The following is a 14,099-nucleotide window of genomic DNA, read 5'->3' as shown; positions in this document are numbered from 1 at the left end:
GGTAAAAGTAATTATTATTTACGTCACTTCTTTTCCAAAAGTGTTGTAACTACACATGCTACACACAATGTAGAGACTGAAGAAAGCACGGCACCATCGCTCCAGAGTAAAAAACCACAGCAAGAAAAGATACACTTGAACCGGAGGTCGCACGGACTACTGAGTACTAAACAAACTCAGAGCACAGACTGACCAAACTGTAGTAAAGCATTTTTTCTCCATTGTATTTATCATGTGTTCTTTGTCACTGCCCTTGTTTTTGATCTGTAAAGCACCTGGTGGTGTTTATATATATAAAAAAACAAAAAAACTTCAATATTTACACTTGAGGACACTTTCCTCATTCTAATCTAGCAAAAATCCTGCAGGTTTTATTATTTTAACATGCTTCCGTTGTCTGTATCAATCAAAACTGACATCTGAAATGCTTTACTGTCTGGAAACTAAAACTATTCCTTTATTACTTTATAGTAAAGTCAACTAGCTGTTAATTTTGTACTTTGGCTTTCTGTGTTGACTTTTGACAACTTGAATGATACATAATAATAGTGATAGATAGATAGATAGATAGATAGATAGATAGATAGATAGATAGATAGATAGATAGATAGATAGATAGATAGATAGATAGATAGATAGATAGATCCTTTCCTATATGATAGATAGATCTCAATGTGTCTGCCCTTAGTGGCAGAATGATGTAAATGTCAGTATAAGAAATCACTCACTGAATGTGTTTTCATGAACCCAGTGTGCCCAGTAGCAAGGCAGTGGTCCGAAGCAGGGAGAAATGTTAGGGTGGCACCCTAATTATACAGAAAATAAAAAAGGGTTGTTGCTAAGCACAGCAAATTTCGTGACTGTGTGTGAATTTCCCAGCCAAGTTTTACATTTCCCAAGTATTGCGGCCCTTAACATGCTGGCAGATAGAATTGGTGCAAATAAAAAGGGTTTACAGGTACAGCGAGTTCTGCTACAATCTTTGCATTTTTTATTTTAACTTATCCATTGTTATTATAACGTTATTACTTATTGAAATCTGACGCCTTTTTCCAAGGCAACTTTACAGCATCTGAGACGTATAATTGGTTACACTTCATTTGTTATTCCAACAGGGCACAGGCAAGTGAATTGATTTATTTAGTGGGGGGATCGCAGTATCAGTAGTGGAATTGACACCACTTTGACGTCCATAGTCTTAACCGCTTGGTGAAACTGGCAACTATCATCTATCCTAGTAAGCATTGGTGCATTGAAGTTTTCCCGTTGCCTTTCCATTTCTCAGTGTCCTGGGGTGCCACTTACTTCATAATTTCATCAACAGTGTTGCTCCTCCTGACCTCTGAATGGAATCTAACAGTTACATAAAGTGACAAGCCAAGCAGCACATCATCACATGAGTCTGCCAAAGTCACATTCAATATCAAATTGAAAGTTTACATGTTTCCTTAAAATAAAGAAAGGCAGACAGGATTTTCAATGCTATCGATAAGCTCATTTGTAATATCATACTAAGTGAGGAGTTTAAATGATACAAGTACTTGAAGAAGGCAAGTCAGTAAGCCACAGACTGTCTAACACCTTTCACTGTAGTTCACTAGCTCTCTGTGGAAATTACAACTGGTCATTATTATATAATGTACCTATGGATTGATTATCTCTTTTTTGCTCTTGGGATTATTGGCTAAGAGACAAAGGAAAAGTTAATATTTTAGGGTTAGGGATAGGGTATGTTGCCACTGTGGGGTTTACACATCCTCTCTATGACTGTACAGGGAGTCCTCTCGCTATTATGGCTTTTCTCGTCGTTCCTAAAGACTGGCAGGTCAAGTTAGTTGCTGATTTCAAATTGTGAGTGAGTGAGCGGCCCTGTGATTAACTGGCGGCACACAAGGCTGGTTACTGACTCGCGTCTAACGCTACATGGGACAGACACCGTTCCCACCCTGAATTGGATTAAGTGGGTTTTGAAATGTTAGGCTGTAAGAGACCTCATATAAATGACGAATGTGACTTGGTGATCTGAATATCTCACAGCAAACGAAAGGATAAATGGCACACATGACAAAAAACAGGGACAACTGCTCTGAAAAAAGTAATTTTATATTTAAATGTGTATAATCTCTCTATTATAAAAGAAAATCTTGAGACAAGACTATTGTCAAGAGATTATTTCAAGTTCTGCCCTCCTCTCAACCATTTCTGGCTCACGGCCCACACCCTCTGTCCTCTCACCTGTCATTGGTGTGAATGCTTTTGTCAGACACAGTTCCTGCACTCTCAGCTCTTATAAATTTTTACGTTTTCCTCACTTTAAGTTCCCAATAAAAGTAGACGTATTATGTCCAAATCTTATTGAAGAATTTCATCCCGAAGGGTTATCAACAGAAGAAATGAGTACACAGGGAATCCAAGCACGGAGAAACGATGAAGTCAAACGAATTAATGTGAAAATTGTCAAGCGGTTACACTGCAGATTGGTTGAATGCGTATCAATAGACTCTGTTGAAACAGTTGGTGGTGATGATGCGGAAGAGGAAAACATCAACTTACAATATCCCGAAGAATATCTACAAATGTTAAGATTGTCCTGTCTTTCACTGGCCGAGTTACTGTTGAAAGGAGGACGTATCGTAATGTTATTGTGTAATTTATGTATGAGTGACGGGCTATACAATAGGACAAGATCAGTTGTACTGAAAATTGGTCGAACAATTCTGACATGTAAAATTTTAACAGGCGACAAGAAAGGTAATGTAGTACATCTTCAGGGGATAACATTAGACACCAAAGGAGATCTTAATATGCCATTCATTCATATTAAAATGTTTACAGTTTCCCGTTAGAATAGCTTTAGCTATGACAATTAACAAATCACAGGGACAAACATTCGAGTAAGTCGGTTTATTTATTACCAGAAAGAAACGATATTCATTAATGGGCAGATATACGTTGCATTGTCACGATGTAATTCCAAACACGGAATCAAAATTCAATGCGATATTGACAAAAAGATAAAAGTGAAAATTAATATATTGTGGACGCTGGCCCGGACACACACAGATGGACATCATAAGTTCACCACACACCCTTTATTTACAACTATTTACAGTCAGTGCACTTCCCATGTAGGTTTGGATTTTTTTTCTCCCTAAATAATAAAAACCATCATTTAAAAACTGCATTTTGTGTTTACTTGTGTTATATTTGACTAATGGTTAAATGTGTTTGATGATCAGTAACATTTTGTGTGACAAACGTGCAAAAGAATAAGAAATCAGGAAGGGGGCAAATAGTTTTTCACACCACTGTATATATATATACCTATAAACAAGAACACTATTAAGCATCTGTCCAAAATCATTTTTAAAACTTGTTTTAACATTAAATGCTGGAGGGCACGACTAGTCACGATGGAAAGCCAATGATATTCACTAAAGCTGCACTTATTTAAAACAAATTAATCAAGCTAAAGAATACACATTGTGGAAGAATAATTTTTGGGTAACACAGCATTTATCTTAAAGAAATAGCATAAAGGGCTACTAAATGTTGGAAATTCGATAAAAGTCAAGTGAACAACAAAATGTACTGAAAGATGGCTAAGAGATGACTAAGAAATCAGCAGATGTCCTGTAAACAAGCAGAATGGACAGTTGTTATATGCACACAAATTTCAAGGGTGGTGGCTCATCTCAAAAGGTATAAGAACAACTAGAATATAATATAATAGAATTTTATTGTATATACTAGCTGTGTAAGCCTGTGCTGTAAAAAGCCCGGGTTCTACAAACTTTGTTTGAAATTGTCTGAATGAAAATTGAAATGTAGAGATGCCAGGTAATTGCAAGGAAGTACTCTGGTTATCTCACTCCTAGGAGGATTCGTTTTGCCAATGTGCTCGCCTCGCTTCTGCATTAGCGGCTAAGCGAATTTATCTTTCTTCGGAGGTTTCGTTTTGCTGACGGGTTTGCGTCGCTTCTGTATTAGTGGCGGGAGGATAACTAAAAGAGATACCGTTTTGCCGATGTTAGTGGCTAAGCGACTTTGTCTTTCTTCAGAGGTTTCGTTTTACTGAAGTGCTCGCCCTGCTTGTGTTATTAGCAGCTAAGCAAGTTTTCTGTTTCCGTGGAGGTGAAGCCCTTAACCCCAACTCCACCTCTCACTTCCGTGTCAGACAGATAGACAGACACACACTTCCACGCGTAGACGTTTATATATAAAGTCATTTGGGTGTAAACCGGCGAACCAAATCTATGCATTGCTTGGCACTTTATGTAAGCTGAACAGTTTACAAAATGAACCTCCACTCTTTGTTTCTCTGACCATTCTGACCAGGCTGTAACAGACTGCTTTTGATGAATGTTCCCTCCAAGGCATTTTGCCTGAAGAGTAATTGCCTGATAACTGATTTGTTCTGTTAGGGGATGTTTCTTTCTTTAATAAGATGTGAAATTTCTACCACATTTTATTAAAACTGCAAATCAATCTTAATAAACTTGTAAGTACATTATTATGGAAAATAATGGAAAAACAAGTAAAGGAAGTGGTAAAATAAAATGCCAGGCTTCAACTGGCATTAAATGAATGGCAAAAAAGCTCAAGGTTAGCTCTTCTGTGCCTGCTTCAGATCTGGCTGAGGCTCGCTGCGAGTCCCCCAGAAGGAATTTACAAATGACAAAGGTGAAAAGATAGGCTTCATTGAAGCAGGTTCATTTACGCGCCACACCCGCGTATTTGTAGAGTCAGATTCTTGATCATATCAGGAGTACGCTTGCAACATCCCTCTTTCGACGCCCATCAGGTGTCACCTCTTAGTCAACAGAGAGTGCTTGTTTAATCAGCGTCAGGCTATCCTCACCTTCACCACAGAGCAGTAAAACAGCCATCCTGACTAACAGAGCGCTGCCCAGAGCTGAGTTACAAGCACATATCAAACAAAACACAACTGGCTGCAATTTCTGTCTTTTGATACTGAATGAATCAAGTCAGGGCTTTGAAAAGGAATTTGGAGATATGATGATAAAAAAAAACACACAAACGCAAACACAAAACAAAACATGAACTTTTCCCTTCTTCATTTATAGCTGAGCTGCTCCCTTTTATTTAGTCATGCAGTCCAACAAACTGTCACCACGTTTGCCATATTAATGTATTGATTTACTGTGCAGATTACAAAATGATGTGCTAGTTAACAAAAAAAAAAAAATCAAATTATTGCAAACATCAATACAAAGAATGAAAAAATAACTAAGCAGGCATGACATAAACAGGGACAACTGCTCCTAAAAAGGTCATTCATTCTGTTGTAGAAGATCAGCCCGGCTACAGACAGACGCTGAGACACAATGTCCACAAAACATTGGCACAACACAATGCACAAACCCCAAGAAACTCCTTACATCTGCCACCTCCACTCCTCACTCGCAAGCTCCGTCTTACTCATCCCGACTCCGGCTCGTCTGATGGAATGAGGTGGCCCCTTTTCTAACACCTCGCATGTGCTTCCGGATGATCTTCTGATGGCACTTCCTGGTCCCACATGAGCACCCGGAAGCACTTCGGGTGTGCCTGGAACATCTTCCGGCAGCACTTCCAGTTGTCCATGATCCTCTGGGTGCCGCCAGGGGCCCCCAACAAGGATGAGCTATCTGGCCCCCATGCAGACCAGGGTGGCTGCTCTTTCGTTGTCCAGGGGAGGTATTTCCCCTCTCCCTGTCCTTCCAGGTGTCCCGGTTTGAGATCCGCCACACTATATTTAACTGTGCAGAATTTTTGTATATGTTTTGTTTTGTTATTTTATATTCATTTAGCCCCTGCGGTGGGCTGGTGCCCTGCCTGGGGTTTGTTTCCTGCCTGGCACCCTGTGTTGGCTGGGATTGGCTCCAACAGACCCCCGTGACCCTGTAGTTGGGATATAGCGGGTTGGATAATACATGGATGGATATTTATTTAGTTTTGTTTACTTGTTTTCTGATTTTTGTAGTCTCTATGATCTGAGACTTTTCAAGTAAGGATGACAGAAGGATTGATGAAAGATTCACTAATCTTGGCATCAAAGAGTGGCAGCTTGCTACATGTTGATTAGCACGTGCAACCAAGAAATTCACTGCATGTGTGACAATTAGCGTGGATTGGAGAAATTCACCAAAGCGTGTTTTGGCAGCCAATTTGCTGGATTAAACTTTGGATGGAAAGACAGTGATATTCACTAAAGCTGCACTTATTTAAAACATATTAATCAAGCTAAACGACACACGCTTTATTAAAACTGCACATCGATCTTAATAAACTTTTGAGTACATTATTATGGAACATAATTGAAAAACAAGTCAAGGAAGTGGTAAAATAAAATGCCAGACTTCAACTGGCATTCGATTAATGGCAAAAAAAAAAAAGCTCAAGGTTAGCTCCTCAGTTCCTGCTTTAGATTTGGCTGAAGCTCGTTGTGAGACCCTCAGAGAAGTAAGAGCCATCTTGACTAAGAGAGCGCTGCCCATAATTGGGATGGCGGACGAGAGTTACAAGCACATTTTAAATAAAAAAAAAACTGCCTGCAATTTCTGTCTTGTAATCTTTCTATATAATACGCCATACCGTGGCTGTCCGTTTGTCTGTCCAGGATTTTTAAATCACCTGTAGCTCGCAAACCGTTTGACCTGAAATTTGGTACACATATATTACGTGAGGGCAGCATGGTGGCGCAGTGGGTAGCGTTGCTGCCTTGCAGTTAGGTGAGCCAGGTTCTCTTCCCACGTCCTGCCATGTGGAGTTTGCATGTTCTCCCCGTGTCTGCGTGGGTTTCCTCCCACAGTCCAAAGACATGCAGGTTAGGTGCATTGGCGATTCTAAATTGTCCCGTGTGTGTGCGCCCTGCGGTGGGCTGACGCCCTTCCCGAGGTTTGTTTCCTGCCGTGCACCCTGTGTTGGCTGGGACTGGCTCCAACAGACCCCTGTGACACTGTAGTTAGGATATAGCGGGTTGGATAATGGATGGATGGATATACTACGTGACGTCTACTATCTGCTTTCGGGGTGATGATTGACCTTCAAGGTTATTCCTTTTTTTTATTTTTATTTATTTATTATTTTTTCTCCAGCCGTCTGGAGTTTTTTTGTTTTTTCTGTCCCCCCTGACCATTGAACCTTACTCTTATTCGATGTTAATTAATGTTGATTTATTTTGTTTTATAATTGTGTCTTTCATTTTTCTATTCTTTAATATGTAAAGCACTTTGAGCTACTGTTTGTATGAAAATGTGCTATAGAAATAAATGTTGTTGTTGTTGTTATTTAATTGGAGAGCCAACTCTTGGCAGCGGCCAGCAGGGCAGTCATGTGGCACATGTGTACGGGCGCCGTTCTCATCCCTACCACCTTTGCCATCACTTCCCCTACCTCTTCATATCTTAAATCATTCTTGAGGCAGATTGAAGACTTAAGGAAAACGTACTAAGTAAGTGTAACACAAACACTGACGTCATCAGTTTTAACACGAAAAGATGCCGACGAAAAAAGAGAAGAAGCGGGCCGCTAGGCTGGAAAAAAGGAGCTGCTCAGGAAACAGCAAGAGCATCAACCTCTGAGCAAACGAATGCTAAACAGAGACAGAGAAAGAAAGAGGAGGAAAACTAGGAATGCTCAAGTCAAGTGTATTCACTGCACGTTATCGTGAGGTGCGCCGTTACTGGTCTTTATATTTAATACGGTACCGTGGATGTCCGTTTGTCTGTCCAGGATTTTAAATCACCTGTACCTCACAAACCGTTTGACCGTTGGTACGCATATACTACGTGATGTCTGCTATCCACTTTCTGGGCGATGATTGACTTCCAAGGTTATTCCCCTTTTTATTGTATTGCAGAATCAACCCTCGGTAGCGGCCAGCTGGGCGGCCATGTGCCACATGTGTACAGGCGGCCGTTCCTGTACCCTACCACTTTCGCCGTAACTTTCCCTACCTCTTCATATCTTAAATCGTTCTTGAGGCAGATTGAAGACTTAAGTGCCAGCCCTCGTGAAAAGTGAAAACTTATGGAAAACGTACTAAGTAATTGCAACACAAACATGGACTTAATCAGTTTTAACGTGAAAAGATGGCGACAAAAGAAGAGAAGAAGCGAGCCGCTAGGGCGGAGAACAGAAGAGTTTCTCAGGAAACAGCGAGCGCATCAACCTCTGAGCAAACGAATGCTAAATGTACAGAGAAAGAGGAGGAAAACTAGGAATGATCAAGTCAAGTGTATTCACTGCACGTTATCGTTACAGCGCTATACTTTTATACTATTACTGATTGAATCAAGTCAGGGCTGCGAAAAAGAATTTGGAGATACCAATACAAAACAAACATTAACTTCTCCCTTCTTCAAAATCAAAGACACCATTTATACTGAGCTGCTCCTTTTTTTTTTTGTTAGTCATGCAGTCTAACAAACTGTCACCATGTTTGCCGCATGAATTATTTATTGATTTATTGTGCAGATTACAGAAATATGTATAAGTAAAAAAAAAATCAAAGTTATTACAAACATCAATACAAAGAATGAAAACATAACTAAGCAGGCTTCTTAAAAAAGTGTCTTGCAAAGTAAAGAGGGAGCCATACTGGAGATCTGGCTGTGGGAAGACTGGTGACCTTGCGCTTCTGTTCCTAAGTACTGGGCATTCCACTTCGAGGGTTGCTTAGTTGCAACCACAGAGCTTGTTGTAAAGAACCAAAGGCGACGAGAAAAATGTAAATGTGCAACAACTGGCGCTACTTCTTACTCAGGCCTTTTAGCTCTGACTTGTGTACAGTGCAGAAATGAAGCTAATTTTGAGAAAAAAAAAAAACGTGGCCCTGTCATTTCTCATCTAGCTGGTTTTAAAAGAAAACTGCGCTGCTGCTGCTGCTGTCTTGTTTTATAATCAAAACGTTACAATTTTTATAATGAAACACAAAACGGGGACAATTAGGATACTGTTGACTAATTTTACTTCTTCATATAACTAACTATTAAAAACTAACAGGAAAATAAATAAGCTTGAAATGCATTAAAATGCACACTTTTAAGTTAAAAGCAATATCCTTTTTGACTGTAAAAAAAAAAAATAGTGCATGTCATAAACACTGAATCATTTATATATAAAAATATTAACATTGTGCTTTTGAACTGAAGATCCGACCCTCTCCTCATTCACTGATCAAGGGTCTGGTTTTCAGTTCAAAAGGGCAGCATTGTCAGAATGGGTTTTCTGTTTATGAGGCGATCATTTTTCTAGAAGTAACCATTTAAAAATGTTTTAGCAAATAAAGAAAAGGAAAACAATGCATGGGCGGCACGGTGGCGCAGTGGGTAGCACTGCTGCCTCGCAGTTAGGAGCCCCAGGTTCGCATCCAGGGTCCTCCCCGTGTCTGCGTGGGTTTCCTCCCACAGTCCAGAGACATGCAGGTTGGGTGCAATGGTGAGGGTGATCCTAAACTGTCCCTAGTGGGTGCTTGGTGTGTGGGTGTGGGTGTGTGCCCTGCGGTGGGCTGGCGCCCTGACCAGGGTTTGTTTCCTGCCTTGTGCCCTGTGTTGGCTGGGATTGGCTCCCATGACCCTGTAGTTAGGATATAGCAGGTTGGATAATAGATGGATGGAAAAACAATGCACGCATTTTGAGCATAAAACTGGATAATTGGCATGTGAATTATATGACACAGGTAAGGGGAATTTTTTTTTTCTTTTTTCAATGGACGTTTTCGCATCGTTTGCTGGTCTACAGCATTGGACACCATTGGAGTCTTGAATATCAAACTGTTTTCTCTCTGTTATGCATGAAAACATGATAGTAAAAAATTCTCTTGGTCATAACAGATAGATAGATAGATAGATAGATAAAAGGGACTATATAATAGATAGATAGATAGATAGATAGATAGATAGATAGATAGATAGATAGATAGATAGATAGATAGATAGATAGATAGATAGATATGAAAGGCACTATATAATAGATAGATAGATAGATAGATAGATAGATAGATAGATAGATAGATAGATAGAAAAAAAGTATAGATTTTTGTGTAAAGTACTATGGGATACCACTTGTGCCATAAATGAAGCAAATAAAATGGCAACTATGAAATAATAATGGCACGTAAAATATAAATGAGGAAATAGATTATGAAAAAATCTAATTATTCTAAATTATTCTAAAAATCTAATTATTATGGAAAGGCGTCTATTACGAAACACAGTCGTCATTTTATTATTATTACAGGTTTTATTTCACAGCGGTCGTATTTTTAAAGACCATTTTTATTTGACAGAGCGACTTTTCTGAATGGCTCTTTGATTTATGTCCCATTTATGTTTCATTTATTGTCAATCAAGACAAAGGCTGCCCAGTGTAACTTGTTCCTATTGGTTAATCCTTTCGCTGTCAATTACTTTTGCCTGGTATGGGCGGAAGGTTGTTTTTTCATTTTGGCACAAATGGTATTCCATAATACTTCTCCCCCAAATTATATATTTATTAATTTAAGCATTACTTTATTGATAAAATAAAAAAATAAATAAATCAGCAGTGGTCTCCCCTCAACTTTCTCGTATGCTCAAATATGGGGATGGATATTTGAGGAGAAAACCGTAAGACAAAGATTATATTTTTATATGATGTCCATTAAAGAACCATCAGCAACAAATCAAATCAAATGAATAATATATTGAACAATTATTATAAAAGTAAAATTGAATAAATCGGACTCTGCAGCTGCACGAATAAAAGGTAAAGTATCTCTTCCGGTTAGCAGAAACAGCCCAAAAGTTGATAGAAATTTACGTTTTGTACCTGATACCTGTAGGCAAAATTTGGTTGACCGAAGTGAAACTGAACTCAAGTTATTGTGTTTGCACACGCACACAGACATAATTCCAAAAATTGTATTTTCGAACTCATGGAGGTCTAAAACGTCAAATCTCGAAATGAAATTTTTGGATGATTATGATACTTTCCCTATATTTTGAATTAAAGAAAGTAAAAAGATCTAAATGGCAGTGAACTGTGCCACACAGTAAAATAAAGCTCAGCCGGACTGATCAAATGCACCACACAGGTTGTCTCTCCACGGCTTTACATGCAAAGAATTATTATTATTATTACATGTACAAGAAATTTTTCTAAGGAGGAGATGATGCAAAAAGTCTCTGCGTTCCACTATAACATCAATAACTGTCATTAATGAACTGTTGTTTATTTGTTATTTCTGACTTATTGGCCTTCACTGCATTGTAACACCAAGATGTATTAAGGGGAAAATCAGTGATGTTCTCTTCACTTTAAAAGAATACTCCCCTAAAAAATGATATTTTTTTTAATATGTGACTTATACCATGTGGTGTGGTGTGTAGGGATGACTACTCTCATATCTTAATAGAGAAGAGAGACAAACTTCTTTAAAGATCATTCATTTATGTACAGCAACTCTGAACCACAGCACCAATAGCAAAAACGTTCACGAACAAATCTCACGTTACTCATGTCGTGTAATTCACACGTTCGGCCATCTAGTCATAGGATCACAAACAGTAAAGTGCGTGTGTTTTGTTTTTTTTTTTTTAATATTATTAAAACAACACTTCTAGAAAACTCAGCGCTGCAAAATGGAAAAAAAATTCAAACCGACTTGAGTTTTTGAATTCAAGATCCATCTCGTATTATAGGAAACTAGCTGTGTAAGCCCGGGGTCCTAAAAACTATTGAAATTGTCAGAAAAAAACTGAAATGTAGAGATGTCTGGTAATTGAAACTCTGGGCATCTCTCTCTTCTAGGAGTTTTCATTTTGCCAACGTGCTCACATTTCTCGTGCATTAGCGGCTAAACAACTAGCTTTCTTCAGAGGTTTCGTTTTGCCGATGTGCTCGCCTCACTTCTGTATTATATATAAAGTTTTAAAGCAATTTTTAAATATCGAACAAATGATTAACAAACACAATGCATGTTTTCAGTTAGAAAACCAAGTATGTCACTCACTTCAAAAGCAATTTTTCACAACCGGATTTACCATCCGTTAATGCTTTTAACCAAACCACACTTAATCGATCAAATTCACAACGTTATTCTCAAGCCTGCTTAATCCATGTAAGGGTTTTATCAAACCAAAACCTTTCATAAAATATATTAACTTCTTCACCACAGACCAAAATAAATTACAGTACTTAAAAAAAATAAGATAAAGCCAACTCACAGTACAATATTACAAATATTATGAAAGACAATGACGGACTATTGCTTCACGTAGAACATCTTTTTAACTTTTTTAAATGTTCAGATCTTTCTAAAAATTGAGTCTAGATGGAAATGCTTTGCACAAATTGCACAGAATTAACAAAGAAATCCACAAAGAAGAAATCCAAAGAAAAGTATTAAGAGGGTATAAAAGCACAGGCGGCTGAACTCCTCCATTTATTCATGAGAAGTGTCTCTGGTGTCGTAATGAACCTGGGCCATGGCATTTATAAAGACAAGATGGCAAACAGAGGTGCCTTGTCAAATTACTGCAATACAATACAACTACATACACTGCGAGAACAAAAACATGCAGCGTACGCTACCAGCGGAGAGAGGCGCAAAGCATAAACTGGCAGGAAGAAGGACAACTGGTACCTTCTCCTGTCATTAAAACTTTCACACATACCCGCAGACAAAAAGCAAGCAAAACGTAACCTCTTATCCACTCTTCCCAAAACACTCCAGACACAACAAAAATTCCAGTAAAAACAAAACAAGTTAATTGGCAGAACAGAGAAGTGCAATGCCCACTTGTGATGACACAACAGACAGAATGCATCACTAAGCAGGTGTGGTTAAACAGAACAGGTGAGGCTGAATGAACATCTTCACAGCTCGCACGTAACTTCACCAAATCCAAGTGTCAAAGGAAAAGGAAAAAGCGCAAGGAGGTTCTGCACAAAAACAAAAAAGGTACCTCGCTACGTAGGCACATGGTCACCCAATCATTTTTGTAATACCTTCCTCCAAGAAGACTTGCTCTTCATCAGATCCACTGTCCCCGCCATGATGCTCACTCTGTTCCAAATCTTCTGCACAGCTATACTCAAAGCACTCTTCTTCTGTCACATTTGGAAACAAGGACATTGCCGGTCTTTTTTTTATGGAATGCAAGTCTGGCAGCTCTCTCCGGCAGCTGAGAGCACCTCTAGGGCCTCCTGGCATCGAGACGCCCGTCTTCTTTCACAGCCGAGGAGCACCATGCCTGGCAGACAGGATACCTGTCATCTAATGTACTGTATGTAAACAGTGCCGCACTGTAGCGTAATCACCTTCACACCCAAAGAGGGAGGGCGCTTACTTGTCATTGATCATTAAACCTGACAGACCGCCTGCTCAGAGGCTGCCAGCTGAAAAAGGCAGCCTCATAAAACTTTAAATGTTGGCCCAAAAACAAAGTAAAAAAAAAAAAACAAAGACAAAAGACTAAAAAAAAAAAAAAGATGAAACCCCGGGTTTAAAAAAAATGGTACATGCCAAAGTGTGCCATGGTTACGTCAAAAGTGTATTGGAAACTTTAGCAACCATCCACCTGCACCCAAAGAGGAGGAGCGTCTGATCTCGGCGGCTCACCTGTTCTGTTCTGTGCATTTTTTACATTTTTCTCTTTTTCTTTTGTCCCGTTCACCTGCTGTAGGCGTTGTGCCGCTTCAAAGATTTGTACGGTCAGGTAGGAACCCCAGAGCTTCTGCTAGTCAGCACCGAGAAGCACCACTAAAGGCTTTTACTTATTTCTTCATTTATTTATTTTTTAACCATCTCTCCATGCAAATGGCTGGTAACGAACATTCACATTAAAAACGCCCACAGAATTTGCAACTCAAAGGGTGGCCAAGGTTACCATATATGCTCAATAAAATAAACTCCTAATCATGGGTTCGGAGCTAAGTTGAAAAAGGAGTACTGTATGGGCAGACACGTTCTGGGGTACTTTGAACTACAGCAGTACAGGACACAGTTTTAATTACTTGCAATTAAATACACTCCATGAACTAATCTTAAATATTAAGCATCAGTATTTTCACAAGCCACTTTACAAAGCATATATGTCTTGCTAGAGAAC

At 39.0% G+C, this 14,099-nt stretch overlaps 1 protein-coding gene across 6 annotated transcripts in view; it reads right to left on the bottom strand.

Annotated features, from left to right (window-relative positions):
* trak1a (trafficking protein, kinesin binding 1a) overlaps positions 1-14,099 on the bottom strand; it is a 287,907-nt gene that overhangs the window by 90,948 nt on the left and 182,860 nt on the right. Inside the window, exon 1 of one of the 6 annotated variants that reach the window (XM_039736349.1) lies at positions 12,997-13,253. The exons of the other annotated variants lie outside the window; for them this stretch is intronic. Coding sequence (XP_039592283.1) covers positions 12,997-13,201 — 205 coding nt within the window. The 5' untranslated portion in view covers positions 13,202-13,253. Of the gene's footprint in view, positions 1-12,996; positions 13,254-14,099 lie in introns of those variants that run through there. 6 annotated transcript variants of the gene reach the window in all.

This window comes from Polypterus senegalus, chromosome 15 (assembly GCF_016835505.1).
Source record: "Polypterus senegalus isolate Bchr_013 chromosome 15, ASM1683550v1, whole genome shotgun sequence".
Taxonomy (NCBI): domain Eukaryota; kingdom Metazoa; phylum Chordata; class Cladistia; order Polypteriformes; family Polypteridae; genus Polypterus; species Polypterus senegalus.
This window is presented reverse-complemented; position numbering and strand designations above follow the sequence as displayed.